Source organism: Callorhinus ursinus, unplaced genomic scaffold, assembly GCF_003265705.2.
Source record: "Callorhinus ursinus isolate GAN/ISIS: 27379988/994484 unplaced genomic scaffold, GSC_fseal_2.0 scaffold33, whole genome shotgun sequence".
Classification (NCBI taxonomy): Eukaryota; Metazoa; Chordata; class Mammalia; order Carnivora; family Otariidae; genus Callorhinus; species Callorhinus ursinus.
This window is the reverse complement of record NW_027397095.1, coordinates 4,387,991-4,406,568: the sequence shown is the minus strand read 5'-3', so window position 1 is coordinate 4,406,568 and position 18,578 is coordinate 4,387,991. Positions and strand designations below refer to the sequence as shown.

Here is an 18,578-nt window from a genome sequence, read left to right as displayed (position 1 = left end):
TCAAAGTACAGTATGTATTGTCTTGTTTCTTTTCTAACTACTGCCCCCATACACAGTACCTTTATAAAACAGGAATATAGGGATCTTGCTTGCATGTTTTGTGCTTACAAGCTGAGAAAAAATCAGGTTTCAAGAATTTTACTTTGTTATTGTTTTCTATTTACATGGGCTTAGTAAGAAGTTATAGAGACAGATATTGAACTGAACCAAACTATTCCATTCCTAGAATTTGAGCATAACAGGCAGATTTCTGCATTTGAGCCTTAATATGTATTATATAAAATGACTGTATGACTCAATGATGGCTTTATGACTTAACTATAACCAAGCATAATCTTCTGCAAGGTAAATATTTTCTCCAAATATTTGCACTTACAAATGGAAAATATTCACTAGCAATTCTCCAAACAGTTCTTTCACAGAAGTTCCTCCAAATAAAGTTAATACTTCATTTTTTTCTAAAGATTTTATTTATTTATTTGAGAGAGAGAGAATGAGAGAGAGAGAGCATGAGAGGGGGGAGGGTCAGAGGGAGAAGCAGACTCCCTGCTGAGCAGGGAGCCTGATGAGGGGCTCAATCCTGGGACTCCAGGATCATGACCTGAGCTGAAGGCAGTCACTTCACCAACTGAGGCACCCAGGCGCCCCTAAAGTTAATACTTTAAACCTTTTCCTAAGTGATAACTCTGGCCAATTAAGTACCATTGTTTCAGAGAGCAGACATATTAGTCAACAAATAACTTATTAAAATAATTCTCTAATTGGGAATTTTTTATATCTCATAAAATAGTTCAGAAAGATACCAAATACAACAGTGAGGTACAACAGGCAATAGACTGGAATTTAAAAGATCTCCATTTATTTATGGGCCAGGCACTTGAGATTCAAGTTTTCACCTTTCCAACTGAAATAATAGCTGCCAACTGTCTATTTAAAACGTACTTGACTCTTTTACAGTCCATGTATTATATCAGGTAGTTGTGACAACAGTACTAATAAAGACCTAATATTATCTCCCACCTTATAAATAGGTAAGCTAAAGTTCAGTATAGTTAAGTAAGGTTCCCAATACAATCCAGCTTGTTCTTGATGATGAAGCTGGAATTGGAACCGAGGTTGGCCTGATTATAAAGCCTGTGCCCTTGGGACGCCTGGGTGGCTCAGTCGGTTAAGCGTCCGAATTTTTTTTTTTTCTAAGTAGGCTCCACACAGCATGGAGATCACGACCTGAGCTGAGATCAAGAGCTGGAAGCCTAACTGACTGAGTCACCCAGGCACCCCAGGCATCCATCCTACTCTTGATCTCAGCTCAAATCTTGATCTCAGGGTCCTGAGTTTAAGACCCGTGGGTGTGGAGCCTATTTAAAAAAAAACAACCTGTGCCCTTAAGCTATATCACACTGACATTAAAAGGGACAATAACAATTATCTTCTAGACTGCCATGGAGAGTTGTGGTAAAGAGAAGAAAAAACTTAAAATTATCAGAGAAAATTCCCTCACATAGGATTCTCAATTAATTTGAAAATATAGATCTGTCATTCTCCACCCTGGCTCACATTAGAATCACCTGGAGAGTTAAAAAAAAAAAAAAAAACTATCATGCCCAGGCCTCACCCCAGATCAAACAACAAAAAACTTTTTTTTAAAGCTCCCTAGGATTGGGAAACTGATTGAGGAGCTTTGATTAAACAACCAAGCCCACAAAAACAAAAAGTTCTGAGTTTTGAATGAGTTCTAGTTTCTAAGTTTTTTTTTAATATGAAAGATACCACCCCCTCCATTGTTCTCCTTCTCTAGGTCCAAGGTAGGAATAATTTTCATCTATCTCCATGTAAATAATCATGTTCCCTTTTTGTTTTTGCTTTTCTTAAATGCCAAACAGCTTATGATAGCATAACCACTGAATTAGTTTGATCCCAGCTAAAATAAAATAATTTTAGCATTTCTGGCAGCCTGCCATTATCAGGTACACCTATTAAGTGTTTATTAAGAACAGCCTGTGGTTGCTTAGAGGATCCAAGTTTGAGAGCCATTGGTTTGGGTAAAGATTCTCATTTTAAAAATGAAAAAAGTGAGGCCCACTGAGGTTGTAAACAATGCTTTAGCTAGGAACAGACAGAATCAACACTCAAGTCTTTCATTTTTAACCTAGATTTCTTGGACTACTACTCCAACACTCAAATTATTATTGTTTCAGAATGCAGATACAAGTCAAGGATTGAGAGTTAATAAAATTAGTAACAATTTATCACTTCTTCAAGGTTATTCTCAAGTCAAAGTGAAATTTTTCTACCGTGAGTGTTTGATGGTCACTAATACAAAAACTACCCATGCTGTTTGGTGCCACTGCCCTCATTCATATTAAAGCACAGCAGTTTTACCCTCCATTGCTTTTGCATCATCAGTGCAAATGTTGAGAGTGAAAAGAAGAAATGTCTCAGTGTAATTATCACAACAGTTTTAACTTCACGAACCCCCGAAAGGGTCTCAGGGAACCCCAATGGTCTGTGCACTATGATATTGCTCTAAGGCAGTGTTTCTATGTATAGCAATGCTTAAATGTATGAATGGATATGTGTATGCATATTTCAAAACCTCTGGGCTGGGGCACCTGGGTGGCCTAGTTGGTTAAGCATCTGACTTTGGCTCAGGTCATGATTTCAGGGTGCTGGGATCAAGCCCTGCATCATCTGCTTCTCTCTCTCCCTCTGCCCCTCCCCCTGATTATGCTCTCTCTCTCTCTAATAAATAAATCTTTTTTAAAATTCTTTTTAAAGACTTTATTTATTTATTTGACAGAGAGAGACACAGTGAGAGAGGGAACACAAGCAGGAAAAGTAGGAGAAGGAGAAGCAGGCTTCCCGCAGAGCAGGGAGCCTAAAGCGGGGCTCGATCCCAGGATCCTGGGATCATGACCTGAGCCGAAGGCAGACGCCTAACGACTGAGCCACCCAGGCGCCCCTAAATAAATAATACCTTAAAAAAATAAAATAAAACCTCTGGGCTAACCTGGATTGAAATCCCAGATCCATCTTTTATTTATGAGTTATATGGCCTTGAGTGAATTATTTAGCCTGAGTCTCAGCTTCCTCAACTATAAAATGGGGCTAATAATCATGCCTACCTCAGAGGGAAATCATAAGAATTAAATGATATTAATTTATATACAACATTTAGAATAAAGACTTACCCACAGTAACAGAATAACAAATGTTAAATATTACCATTAACTATTACTTCTGTTAAAAGTTTTAAAAGCTAAGCCATGAAAGTATGTTTTCAGAGTAAACAGCAACAATGACCTCAGAACAATCTTCCCAAATAAGAATACCTGGTTCTGTTTACTCTCTTAAGAGTTTTGCCATTATGCAACATTCATTACTGATCTTTTTTTTTTTTTACTCAGTTTTAGCCTAGATTTCAATATTATACCTATTTAATTTAAGCATATTACCTGATTTATTGACAAGTTGGTTAGTTCCTACAGTTACTACTTTGGGTATTGGTTGAGCTGTCAAAGATAGTGACATTTTCTGATTGTGATTATGCTTCTAGTGGAATGGTGACTAGCTATGATAGTCCACAATTCTAACTGGGTACTATAATATCCATTGCATCCCTGAGCTAATTATAGTTTCAGAAACACTTACAGGCTTAGACACGTTCTGAACAATAACAGAATTCTGTGAAGATTTCGATTCAGGATGAAATCTAGGCAAGGCAGCCACTGGATTTGATGTTGGATCTTTGTAGTGTTGACTTGTAGGCTTGAATGGATCAGTAACACCTGCATTTCAAAATTAAACAACATATTGAATATTTTTCTATACAACCAATTTTGTTAAAATACTTCACTTTATAATTAAAATGGTATAATACTATACCTTGAGTGAGTGTCTCATTCTTTATTCCCTTTGAAGATGAGCTGGGGTTACCTCTGTTCAAAATATCTACAAATATTACGTTTATTTTAAAACTCATTATTTGAATTTATATTTAGATAATAAAAAACGTCCCAAAAATATATCCACATACAACTAATAATTTAAGTATATTTCTTTCTTTTAGTGGTGACCCCAGATCAAACCCTTCCCCAATTCCCATGCCACATTCATACCCCCAAAAGCCTGGAAGCTTCATTATGGGTAAGCTGGTCACATTATCTGTACCACTCCTCTTGAGTTCTGAGAGGGACACTAGTGAAGACTGCAGACTAAATTTATAGTTTACCAGAGTATCTCAAATCTACTACTATACCAAAAGTCAATTTGAGCCTGACATGACCCTATGAATCAGTTTAAGATGCTCACTCCTGTACCCATGTGAACCCATAACTTCTAGGTTATTAAGGAATCAAATGAAAATCTGGAAGAGTAGAGATATGCCTAAAATTGCTAATCAGGAAAACATACATTTTAAAAATCCCATAAAACCTCAAAAAATTTTCCTTTTCCCCTCCTGGTAGAAAATAACCAGATCTCATAGAATAATTCTATAAAGTAAAGGGTCACACAAAAGTAGGGTTGTTTTATGATAATGGAAATTGAGTTCTCTAAAACTAGGCACTACAGAAGTTTCCTAGGAGAAAAATCTGCTCAAACAACTTGATATTGTTTTCATTCAGAATTTTAAAATAAGTATTTACTCAAGCCATTAAAGAGTTAAACCTATAGTACTTTGTGGTGACTGTAGTCTATCAAACACAACCTTTTACCATCCCTCCAACTTAATGATGGTTCTATATAAATATTTAGCTCATACTCCATATGCCAAAAATATTTTATGGCTCACACATAAAACATCAATAAAATCACTTAAATTTTGAGTTCATTTAGAAAAGAAATTTCACTGGGGTCAACGTTTCTTTTGATAGAATCACTTAAAACTAATACACATTATTCAAGTTGAGTACTGTTAACACTTGTCTACAGTTGATATAAACCCAATCTGAATTGCCATGCTTTTAAATAAGATGATCTGAATAATAATCTGAAATATGATAATATTTCAGGATAAAAATAATCACAGCAACTAGGAAACAATATTTATAATATTCTGTTCCACTATCAGCAACAAACATGCCAACATACTTCATTTTATAATTGAAGTAACATTCCACTTAGCACCTCTCAATTTGCCCCAGGAAATGATATTGAGAATTAAATTCTATCTCTGATAAAATTGAATAGAAGTGCTATTTGAAGTTTAGAGTCAAGAGAAGCAAAAACAGGGCTTTCAGAAAATTAAAAACTCATCTCTTAACCACAATATTACACACTGCCATGGTAGGTAAGAAAACACTGGTATGCTGGCTACATTCTTTGCTAAATTCTCCTGGCTTAAAAAAAGTAAACATAATGGAAAAGAATCTATTTCCTCTTTCTCCCCTGAAATTCAGTATGTTGTTCCTCTGCACTTTACACATTTTTTATTGAACATTTTAACAAGTGTCATCAATATCTTCACTATAATATTATCACAATGGCAATTCTAACTCTAACTGAAATCTAACAATCTACAAAATTACTGAACGTGTTCTGCTAGAAAGCCATGAGGATTAAGTGTGCTAACCGCCTGCAGTGTACAAGCACAGTAGCTAAAGACCAGACCCTCCTTCCTTCATGAATATAATCAGGAGTTGTTGGAAGATGGGTGTGGCCAGAAACTATAGCTCATGTTGGTACACATACTAGAGACTGTATAATCATGCAGTGCCTGTTCATTTTGTAGCCATGATTCAAGATGACACTGTGATGAGGCAGTTGTCTGGATGTGAGAACCCTCACCAGAGACTAACACAAACTTATTCAGTATTCTGATATTTTAAGCAAAGCACTCCAAACACTTCCTATTCTAGGTGTGCTTGGACTTAAGGGAGAAAAAGAAAAATTAACAAACAGGTGAATAGGCTACTTAGCTCCACTAAAACTTAAGATTTCCAATTTCAGAAGGCCTATAATGCTGTCAGGTAATCTTAACCTTTAGTTACCTTAGTTAACATTTCCCTTTTCTCTCGAATGATATTTTAACCTCTGACCTTACTCAAGTCCCCAATCACATCCTCCCTCTGATTCTCACAAATTCTTACTGATCTGTATGCTTCAACTCCTTACAGAATAACAAGGACATAGAAGACAGCTCACAGGTTTTTCTATTAGAAACAGCAACTTACAAAACTTTACTTCACTGAAATAAATGCTTACTTGAAATGGCTGGTTTTGAACTTGATATCTCTCCAACAAAAATCAGCTCATCATCATCTTCATCCAGAATTTCTTCTACTTTCTTCTGCCATGGTTCCAGCTCTTCTTCTTCACATTCCATAAAGAGTTCTGCCATTTTTGGGTTATCTAATTTTCAAGAGAGAAACGCATCTTATTTTTTAAATAACTTTTTGCAATGCATAGTATATTTAAGATATACTTTAATAATCTTAAAATTAATTATTGAATTGATATTTACAGTCAGTACAACTCAACTCAATCTCTAAGATCTAAACTAGTAAACTAGTAAAATTAAGCTAGCTGGCTAAGTAACAGACGACAGTAGTTACTAGTAGTTGTCAATAAATTTTAAGAATAATCAAATCCAATAAAAACCTGAAACATAAAAAAAAGAATAATCAAACCCAGGAAAGAATATCCAATGGGAAAAAGATAGTCTCCTCAACAAACGGTGTTGGGAAAACTGGACAGCGACACGCAAAAGAATGAAACTGGACCACTTTTTTTTTTTTGAAAATTTTATTTATTTGACAGAGAGAGAGAGAAAGCACAAACAAGGGGAGGAGAGGGAGAAGCAGGCTCCCTGCTGAGCAGGGAGCCGATTCAGGGCTCGATCCCAGTACCCTGGGATCATGACCTGAGCCGAAAGCAGACGCTTAACCCACTGAGCCACCCAGGTGCCCCAGAATCTGGACTACTTTCTTACACCATACACAAAAATAAATTCAAAATGGATGAAAGATGTGAGACAGGAAACCATTAAGATTCTAGAGGAGAACACAGGCAGTAATCTTTTTGACATGAGCTGTAGCAACTTCTTACTAGATATGTCTCCTGAGGCAAGGGAAACAAAAGCAAAAATAAACTACTGGGACTTCATCAAATTAAAAGCTTCTACACAGTGAAGGAAACAATCAACAAAACTAAAAGGCAACCTATGGAATGGGAGAAGATATTTGCAAATGACATACCTAATAAACAGTTAGTATCCAAAATATACAAAAAAACGATACAACTCAAGACCCAAAAAACAATCCAATTAAAAAATGGACAAAAGACATGAATAGAAGGGCGCCTGGGTGGCTCAGTTGGTTAAGTGTTTGCCTTCGGCTCAGGTCATGATCCCAGGGTCCTGGGATTGAGCTCAACATTGAGCTCTCTGCTCAATGGGGAGTCTGCTTCTCCCTCTCCCTCTGCCTGCCGCTCTGCCTACTTGTGCTCTATCCAATAAATAAATAAAATCTGTAAAAAAAAAAAAAAGATATGAAGAGATATTTTTCCAAAAAAGACATATAGATGGCCAACAGACACGTAAAAACATGCTCAACATCACTGATCTTCAAAGAAATACAAATGAAAACTACAGTGAGATACCATCTCACACCTGTCAGAGGGCTAAAATCAAGAACACAAGAAACAACAGGTGTTGGTGAGGATGTGGAGAAAGGGTAACCTTCCTGCACTGTTTGTGGGAATGTAAACTGGTGCAGCGACTCTGGAAAACAGTATGGAAGCTCCTCAAAAGTTAAAAATAGAACTACCCACGATCCAGCAATTGCACTACTAGGTATTTACCAAAATGATACAAAAATACTAATTCAAAGGGATACATGCACCCTTATGTTTATAGCAGCATTATCTACAACAGCCAAGTTATGGAAATAGCCCAAATGTCCATCAACTGATGAATGGATAAAGAAAAGGTGGTATGTGTATACAATGGAATATTACTCAGCCATAAAAAGAATGAAATCTTGCCATTTGCAACAGTGTGGATGGAGCTAGAGAGTATTATGCTAAGTAAAATAAGTCAGAGAAAGACAAACACCATATGATTTCACTTATATGTGGAATTTAAGAAACAAAACAAATGAGCATAGGGGAAAAAGAGAGAGGCAAACCAAGAAACAGACTCCTAACTACAGAGAACAAACCGATCATTACCAGAGCGGGGTCGGGGGTGGTTGGGGGGGTGGTGGGAATGATGGTTGAAATAGGTGATGGGGATTAAGGAGTGCACTTGTGATGAGCACCAGGTGTTTTATGGAAGTGCTGAGTCCCTATATTGTATACCTGAAATTAATATTACCTTGTATGTTAACTAACTGGAATTTAAATAAAAACTTAAAAAAGAATAATCAAATCCAATCAAAAGGAGTTTCAGTTTTATGAACAGAATATATCTCTTAAATAATATATATCTATTATATCTATATCTGAAAAAAAACCCCATAAACTTTTAAATTAACAAAAAGGAGGTAAGCTAAGAATAAGAGGCAACAGGTTGGAGATATACTAGAAAAACTGAACTAGGTCCATAAACACCAGGCACAGAGCAAAGCAGGGATGAAGTGCAAGAATGAAAATAGGGGACTTAATTGAGGCTTATTCTATCCCAGGAAAGATTAGACGTTTCTCACCTGAAGAAACTAAGCAAAGAACATACGGTGAATACCACCAGCCTACTAGTACTGACCAAGCCATTCAGAGTTCTGAGGAAGCATTTTAGTGCCTCCTAAATATGGATAGACAACCACTGAATACCAGAAATATGACTAAACCTCCAATGTGAAAGACCAAAACAATAAAACAGATTAAAAGCTCTTAAAGAAAACAGAGATAGTACAGAATGCAAAAGTTATTAGAATGTAATTAGGATTTTTAGAGAAACAAATGTTATGTTATAAAATGTTATAAAAAGTATGTTATAAAAACTAACATTCAGAAAATAAAAAGTTTAAAAATAAGACAGCCAAAATTCAGTAAAAGAAAAACCCAAAAACACAAATGCCAAAGTTGAATAACTGTCCCCTAAGTGGAACTAAAAGACAAAAAATAGATATACACTAAATAGATGAGATTATTAGAAATCAATTTCAAAGGTACAATTCACCTAATAAAAGTTCCAGAAAAATAACAGAGAAAAAAGGGGATATAATCAAAGGAAAAATACAAAAGAAATTTCTACTTCTAAAGGACATAAATGTCCAGATTGAAAAGGCTTACCAGGACCCAGCACAAAAATCAAGAAAAAAAGTCTACAGTAGAGGAATCTCTCATAAGACTTGAGAATGCTGGAGAGGGAAACTATCCCAAAATCAGCACAAGAGAGAGTTAGAATAATGCTTTCAAAAGTATTAGTGAAAATAATTTTCAATTTAGAATTCTATACCCACCAGCCAAGGTTTTCATCAAGCAAGAGGTACATATTCTTTCATCAAAAATAAAGATCACCAACATCACGCAAAATTTACCCCCCATTCACCCTTTCTTTCTTAGGAAGAATCCACCAAAATATGGGACTTAAGAAAGAGGAAGAGGGGCGCCTGGGTGGCTCAGTTGGTTAAGCAACTGCCTTCGGCTCAGGTCATGATCCTGGAGTCCCGGGATTGAGTCCCACATCGGGCTCCCTGCTCAGCAGGGAGTCTGCTTCTCCCTCTGACCCTCTTCCCTCTCGTGCTCTCTATCTCTCATTCTCTCTCTCTCAAATAAATAAAATCTTAAAAAAAAAAGAAAGAGGAAGATACAGAATGCAGAAAACATGACATTCAATACAATACAAAGACAAAGGAAAGTCCCAGGATAATAGCTGTTCGATAGGTCTAGATAACAACCAGCCAGAGTAGAGCAAGAGAACATGACTCCCAGGAGGAATGTCTCCAGGAGACCACAGACACACAGACACACAGACACACAGACAGACAGACACACACACACACACACACACACACACACACACACACACACATTCAAAAATTAAAATGTTAGATTACCTGACAAGTTTTACCATGTAGAAAATTGAGTTAAGAGGCTACGGAAGGGTGTAAGAAGACTTGGCTATAGACTTTAATAAAATTTAGCAAATTCAGTCAACTATACTTCAATAAAAAATAAAATAAAATTTAGCAAATTTTAAAAAATTAAAAATTTAAGTATCTGGGTATATACAAAAAAGAGAAAAAGGGAATATATCCATAACATATTAATACCATAGCACTACACTCATCAGTGAACAATATTTATTATGGCCATTATAATAAAAACATTTAAGATGATTTAACCAAAAATTGAGATATAAATGCAGTGGGAGATGCTTAGAGGGAGGGGTAAGTGTAAGAAAACTAAAATCATCATGTTCCATTGATAGAAAAATTATTAGATAATGGCAAGAAAATGATGATTTAAGAGACAGGAGTATGTGTGTTTTAAAAATTTAGAAATATGGAGGGGCGCCTGGGTGACTCAGTCAGTTGAACATCTGCCTTCGGCTCAGGTCATGATCCCAAGGTCCTGGGAACGAGCCCCACATTGGGCCTCCCTGCTCAGCGGGGAGTCTGCTTCTCCCTCTGCTTCTCCCCCCTCCCCCCCGGCTTGTGCTCTCTCTCTCTCTCTCAAATAAAATCTTAAAAATTTTTTTTAATTTAGAAATATGGAAATTATTAGGAAAAAAAAGCTAAAATATTGAAAGTGAATGCCTTGCAAAAACAGGGAGTAACAGGCCCAGAACACATACACACCACTCTCTCTCACTCTTACCCTTCAAGAAACTGTGGTTATGCAACTTTATAACTTTCAGATTATTTTTTAGAACTATGCATGCATTGTTCTGCTTTTAAAAAAATATTGAGGGGGGTGCTTGAGTGGCTCAGTTGGTTAGGCGACTGCCTTCAGCTCAGGTCATGATCCCAGGGTCCTGGGATCAAACCCCATGTCAGGCTCCCTGCTCAGTGGAGTCTGCTTCTCCCTCTCCCTTTGCCCCTCTCCCACTTGTGCTCACACGCTCTCTCAAATAAATAAAATCTTAAAAAAAGTATTAAGGGAGCCCCTAAATTAATATAATAGCAATGGGGATGAATACAAGTGGTACTAGATATATGGAGTGAGATGTGGGTGGAAGAACAACTAGAAGGAAACAAAACAAAACAAAATAATAATTCCAGGATTCTGGCTTAGACAATAATCATCTGTTTTTCTTAGACAATGATATCTTTGTTTTTTTAATGCAATCATTTCTAAAGGTGATTTTACTAGATTAAATGTCATTTCTAATTTTGACTCAAAATTCGTGTGTGAAAACAATGATTTGGGGATGGCTTACAAAAGAAACACCATAACAAATAGGCACCATTCGGGTGCCTGGGTAGCTCAGTTGGTTCAAGCGACTGCCTTCGGCTCAGGTCATGATCCTGGAGTCCCAGGACGGAGTCCCACATCGGGCTCCCTGCTCAGTGGGGAGTCTGCCTCTCCTTTTCATCCTCCCCCTTCTCATGCTCTCTCTCTCATTCTCTCTCAAATAAATAAAATCTTTAAAAAAAACCAAATAGGCACTATTCTTTTATTTATTTATTTATTTTTTATTTATTTATTCATGAGAGACAGAGGAGGAGAGAGAGAGGGAGAAGCAGAGGGAGAAGCAGGCTCCCAAGGAGCAGGGAGCCCGATGCGGGACTCGATCCCAGGACCCTGGGATCATGACCTGAGCCGAAGGCAGACGCTTAACCATCTGAGCCACCCAGGCGCCCGGCACTATTCTTTTAAAATTATTTAATTTCCTCATCTATATAGGTATGCCAAAATAATTTCTTGGCATAATGTTGTTTAATGTTTAGTGCTCTACTTACCATAAAACAAAACAAAACAAAAACCTTCTCACCCTTCCAAATGTAACCAGTTTTATGAACTTTCTTTTCTAACTTTACTTCGAAAACACATACACAGAATGGTCTAAGTCAAATAATTAAAACAGTAACTCAGTTTAGCATTTGCGTATTCTGAATACTTGAAAACACCATCCTCATTGTGTCCTCTGGAGTCCTCCTTTGTAGTGTTTATTCTAACTAAAATATTCTTCCTCTTTACCTTATATTGTCCATGTTATTCAAGTATAGTAGAAGGAGCATGGACTTGACATCAAAGTGAATAGCTCAAATCTCCATTGCACCATTTCTAATCACGTGACTCTGGAGAAATTACTTGGATCTTGTTTTCTCACCTCTAATATGGGTACAATATCTACCTAATAGAAGTGGCAATGTAGACTGAGAAAAATGTCATATAAAGTTCCTAACCTAACCTCAAGTAAATACTCAACAAAATCTTAATTCCCAACTCTTGGTTCAGTTACAACTTCCTCAGTAAACCAGTAGACCTTGTTTTTCTTCCACCTTTTACTACACTGGCATTCTATACCATACGGTTCAAGATTTACTATTTATAATTTCAAATTGCTCACTATTTCTTAATGTGGTTTTTTTTTTTAAGTCAGCTCCACACCTAATGTGGGGCTTGAGCTCATGATCCTGAGATCGAGTCAGATGCTCTACTCACCAAGCCACCCAGACACCCCTCTTAAAGTGTGTTTCTTTACTGTACACGTCTAACACCAAAGTAAGATCCAAAGGAAGAGTGAAGAACTTATTTTCTTCTTCCTTTGTATCTCCTCCTATACATAGTAGTCTACTGGATAAGCATCAGCACTTAACATGATAATCAGTGAACTAAGAAACTAGGCAGTCAGGCAATGCCAAATTTAAAAAAAATGAGGGACACTCATGTATATAGAGAATAAAAAAATAATTTATATCTATGTTGATACCATGGTCTTGATACCATGTCTGACACATAGATCTTCCTCATTCTTTTTAACGGGGTACTACCACTGTCAATATATTCAAGATAGATTGTTGAGTAAAAAAATTTTAAAGGCACATAATAGCATATATAGTATGGTCTTATTTAGAAATTTTTTGACTATGCATAGAAGAAAATTTGTGGGTGGGGGGATGGGATAACTGGGTGATGGGCATTAAGGATGGAGGACACGTGATGTGATGAGCACTAGGTGTTATATTGAACTGATGAAACATTGAACATTATATAAAAAAACCAATGATGTGGGCGCCTGGGTGGCTCAGTCGTTAAGTGTCTGCCTTCAGCTCAGGTCATGATCCCAGGGTTCTGGGATCGAGTCCTGCATCGGGCTCCCTGCTCGGCAAGAAGCCTGCTTCTCCCTCCCCCACTCCCCCTGCTTGTGTTCCTGCTCTCGCTATCTCTCTCTGTCAAATAAATAAAATCTTTAAAAAAAATGATGTATTATACCTTGCCTAATTGAATTTAAATTAAAAAAAAAGAAAAAAGCTTGTGATTATGTGTACCAAACCAATAATAGTAGTTATCTCTGAAGCTCAGGAAGAAACACTTCATTTCTACTTTACTGACATTTTTATTGTATATTTTCTTTTTTACTATGAGCATGCATTACTTTAATAAATTTAAGTGTTTTTTTAAAATGTGCATACTTCTGTTTCTTTTACCTTCTGTCATGAAGGTAAATCAGTACAAAAGCCATGCATACTAGTATCACTTGCAGCAGGAATACTTACTTTTTGATTGAAAAGGGTTGTCGTCGTCCATCAAGTTGCAGAGTCACCTAAGCACCAACACATGACATCAATCAATTTTATGAGTTACTTTAACACCAAATATTGAAACATGACACTTGGGATTTAGAAATCTTTGGGTCTAATTTTGATCTCCAGCAAACTCACCATATGACTCCAGAGAAGACGGCAAGTTAAGTCTTAGTTTTCTGCCCTATAAGATAAAGATACCTACTATTAGGGTGGATTTGTTAAATGTATTCACATTTAATCATTTTCTCCTACAAAGAGCTTACCTTTTGAGTTTGATATGTTTGATATACATATGCTACTGACTTTACCTAATTATAAATGCAAATTTAGTACATAAAATTCTGAAACGTATTAAGCATTTATTACTCGAAGAAATCTGATGAACTGTTAAATTACAAATAAGTTTTTTTTTTAAAGATTTTATTTATTTATTTGAGAGATAGAGAACACGAGAGGTAAGAGGGTCAGAGGGAGAAGCAGACTCCCTGCTGAGCAGGGAGCCCGATGCGGGACTCGATCCAGGGACTCCAGGATCATGACCTGAGCCGAAGGCAGTTGCTTAACCAACTGAGCCACCCAGGCGCCCCTATTTTAAACACTTTAAGTAGGAAGATGTCTATGAAAATGTTTTCTTATAACAGAAATTAATTGCCACGGTACTCAAATGCAAGGAACACTGGGATATACCTTAATTCCTTAGACAATTTCATTGACACCTAAACAATTCAAACTCTCAAACCAGGTTTTGGGAACAAATCACATATAACTTAGAAGGAAAACTTAGGCTCATCATCTTTTTTTTTTTAAGAAATTTTTACATTGTGGGACTTATTTTTTTGCAAGTCTGAACACATGAAGTCCTGGCATATTTTGAGAAGATATTTATTTAATAACTTTCCTATTTCCCCCTTATTTTATTTAGGTTTTCATTTTTTTCCCTCTGTCGACATTCAGATTTCATCTATTTGTGGAAAGTAGCTAGTTGACACTACAACTGAAGTTCATTAGCATAATACTTTGCTAAGATTGCTTATATTTTAAAACATTTTCTTTTATGTTAGTTTTTTGGGTGGGGTGCTATAAAATTTACTTTCTGCAAAGTAATTTTTATATCATACTCAAGGTAAAGATTTTACCTATAAGAATGTTTTTATTGCACTTCATATGCAGAAAAGACTAAAATAATTGGCTTTTCAAAGCCAAATTATATAATAAATATTTTATATAAGTTTCATAAGATATTCTATGATCACTAATTACTAAAGTAATCTCAGGAAGTATTATTAATTAATTCACATTTTATAGGGACAAAACTTATCCACTATGGAAAATGTCAAATAAAAGAGTAGAGTACAATGATGAAAACACTTGACATAAGGGCTGAATAACTGGGAATTTTGAATCTACCACTTTCTGATTGCCAAACCTACAGGATGTTTAATCAATCTCTCTGAGCTTAGTTATACTACCTGTAAAGTAAAAACAGTAGTATCTTCCTTGCAGCATTATTAGGAAGATTAAATAAAGCACAAGAAAAATTACTGTACCGTACTTTACATTATTTTACTCAACTTTTCCTTCTTTACTGGAAGTCATATTACAAGTTGATGAATATAAACACTAAAGGAAAACAAAATCCTAGTTGATGTAAAGAACTGCTAAGATATTGTCACCAATAATGTACACCAGACCAGTAGTTCTCGAACTTTTTGGTCTCAGGATGTCTCAGGACCTCTCTGCATTCTTAAAACCTGAAGACCCAAATGAGCTTGTTTATATGGATTGTATCTATTGATACTTACCATATTAGAAATTGAAAATGAGAAAAAATTAAATATGTATTAATTTATTTAAAGTAATAAGGCCACTACATGTTCATATAAATATTTTAATGAAAATAACCATTTTCTAAAACAAAAAATTTAATGAGTGGCACTGATTTACATTTTTGCAAATGTCTTTAATATCTGTTTAATAAAAGACAGCTGGATTCTTTATCAGCTTCCAAAATGTATTTTTTTCTGAATATATACAAAGAAGTACACCATGTTTCAATCCTTATTAAATATCTAATAAAGTTGATTTCACTATTTCTTTATTTTTATGTACATTATTTGTAAAAGGACTTAAAATATAAAAAATAAAATAAAATGGTCCATTTTATCCAGATGATACATAGAGATCACTATTTTCCTTGACATATTGAGGGTTAATAAAACCACTCCTTAAAATAAAACTGCTTTGCAGAGAATGAATCAAAAACACATTTTTGATACAAATTACTGAGTAAACCATGTCTTCCTGAGTCATTATTTAAAACCTTATGAAAACCAAACATTTTCAAGTCCCTCCCTGAAGCGGGAGGACAGAAAAAATATTCAGCGTTGTATATTTAATTACTCAATATATCATAAATATCTGTTCTTTGAAAAGTTACTTTTGAAACAACAAACTATGTTTTCAATATGTTTCCTATATCCAGTCACTAAACTATGGATTACTTTCTATTCACAAAAATCACGTTTCAGCTAAATATTTTTCCTGTCCAATTAGTATAACAACAGCAACAATTTTTTTGATATGGTTCTAAATGTCCTCTTTAATAAAGAAAACAAATGAGAGAGAAGCAAGGATACTGAATTATATACTCTTTCCACTTAACTCTCCTTTTCTACTAAAAATGCTGGTGCTGGGTAGTAAAACACTGGGCTGAAGAAATCAGATTGGACTAGAAAACTTAAGTGAGGAAATGGGTTAAACAGGGAAGCTGAAATTTGGAGCCCTTCAACATGACAACTTTTTCTGATGGAAAAATGAGCTATTGGAAGAATGGGCTATTCTTCAACATTTCAACATGCTTAGAAATAATAACGATATCATTTAAATACTAAAAAGTTGAAAAGATATTAAGTCTTAAAAATGAAAATATAAAGGAAAGGGGAATTGAAAAATAGCTCCCATATTTTTTTAGGTGAGTGTCCTTGCTTATTCTCCTTGACCACCTCATTCCCATTAGAAGTGCGGCATGATACAGTGAACTGTGCATTGGAGAAGTCAGAAGACCTAGGTTCAAGAACTGGTTCTATCACTTCCTATCCAATTTGCCTCAGGGAAAGTCTTCTCCTTGAGGCTGTCTTCCCACCTTCTAAGCAATTCTACCAACACTCCACAGCTCACCTTAAAAGGACCAATTATCAATGACTATACAAATGAAAGACGCAATTATAGCGGAATTTGTACCGATGTTAAAGCACCAAGGGCACACAGCCCTAACTTAATTTTATAAGCAAACCAATTCCCTCATAAGCTCAGTAAAGTTTCTGCTTAAACTTGAGTTTTTACATTAACCCCCAAATCAGGACATCTCACAAATGCTAAGAGACTTTTGTAGTTTGAAACTCTATTTCTTGGTTTCAATTTTATTTTTAATGGCACAAAAACACATTAAAATTCAGTCCAAACCTGAAAACAATAAAGGCAAAATTTAAGTTCACAGATTAAAAAAAAAAAATAAAACACATCTAAAAAATCTTTGCAAACAAAGACAATCCCCTGGATGAAGATCTCCTGTGCTTGCAGAAGCTGGCTCACTTGACATTTTCTTCTATGATTTCTCCTTTAAAAAAGCATTAAAACTGAGATAACTTAAGAGGAACTCCCTCTGTGTCTAGAGAAGGATAAAACCTCAAAATGAAATAATTTTTTCCATCCAAGCCAAACGTGCAAATCTCACTGTTAAAAAATTCTGTATCTAACTCCACGTTTCTCCTCAGGGCTCTTCTCTTCTAGACAATAACTGAATGGAGCACGATTTCTACAACAAGCAGCACAGTCCCTTTGGCAAGAACAAGGGTATCAGCACTGAATGACCAGTAACCTGGACGGGGGAACCGGGACTGAAAAGGAGGGGCCCAAGAGGCCCAGAAGCCAGAAAGTTCAGAACCTTCTGTGGTCTCTTAAGACTGAAGAGACTTGAGGGTGGGCGGGTCTCACCAAACATTGGTATCAAATATACAAAAGACCAAAGGGAGTTGCCTCCGGAAAGAAAAGCCAAAACCAGGCTGAGGACTGACAAGACGCACAGGCCCTGGGTGGTGAGGAGGCGGCGGCGGCGGCCCGCCCGGCCAACGGCCTTAGCGGGCCACCAAACCCTGCCGCCGAGCAGCTACCTTTCCGAGATCCCTCCCCCGCCGGGGCTGGCGCAAGATGGTGGCCCACCCGCCACCGCGCCGCCAAGTTCGTCCCCTCCCCCGCTCCCTGGGCCATCCTAGCAACACACGCCGGCATCCGGACCCTCAACCTGCCCCCCTCAGATTCAAGCCGGCGCCGCCACCCTCAGAGCAATGCGGCCACGGCCGTGTGCCACAACCGCTGCCGGCTTCAGCGAGAAGCAGGCGGGGGCGGGGGATCACTTACCGTGAGCAGAGCAGGTCGCCCTGACTGGGACTCGAAGGAGGAGGAGAAAGAGGAGGAGGAAAGGGAGGAGCGCGAAGACACTAGGCGGCAGCCACAGAAACGGCGGCTGCCGCGGCGACTCCCAGCGCGGAATGAGCGCCTCAGACCGAGGCGAAAGTATATAACTACGCGCACTGCCTCATGGGTAGACGCCAACTCCTCCCCGCCCCTGCACATCCGGGTTTCTTTTCTAACCGACTGTTGAGGGCGGCGCGGACATGTGCGTGGTCTTACACTTTCTCGAAGGCAGAGGCACTCTGGCGGTGGACTCTGCGCCACGGATCGTGGGGGGAGGGGCAGGGTAAGGGTACCACGCTGATGCCCATCTCCTCAGTGAATCCATTGTTCAACCTGAGTTGCAATCTTGGAATTTGGGCTGCCCACGTTGAAAATGGGAATTCTGGGTCTTCCTTGAGTGTAAGAGACGGGAACACCAATAAAAAGAAGTACTGTACCTGAGAGGCAAAGACATAAACCAGATGAGTA

The 18,578-nt window shown here is 37.1% G+C and overlaps 1 protein-coding gene across 1 annotated transcript in view; it reads right to left on the bottom strand.

Annotated features, from left to right (window-relative positions):
- ZNF280C (zinc finger protein 280C) overlaps positions 1-18,193 on the bottom strand; it is a 57,194-nt gene extending 39,001 nt beyond the window's left edge. The window contains exons 1-6 of the mRNA XM_025852544.2: positions 18,054-18,193; positions 13,773-13,818; positions 13,608-13,654; positions 6,205-6,351; positions 3,886-3,951; positions 3,652-3,788 (exon numbers count right to left, since the gene is read on the bottom strand). Coding sequence (XP_025708329.1) covers positions 3,652-3,788; positions 3,886-3,951; positions 6,205-6,351; positions 13,608-13,638 — 381 coding nt within the window. The 5' untranslated portion in view covers positions 13,639-13,654; positions 13,773-13,818; positions 18,054-18,193. The remainder of the gene's footprint in view (positions 1-3,651; positions 3,789-3,885; positions 3,952-6,204; positions 6,352-13,607; positions 13,655-13,772; positions 13,819-18,053) is intronic.
- Positions 18,194-18,578: the final 385 nt, after the last annotated feature.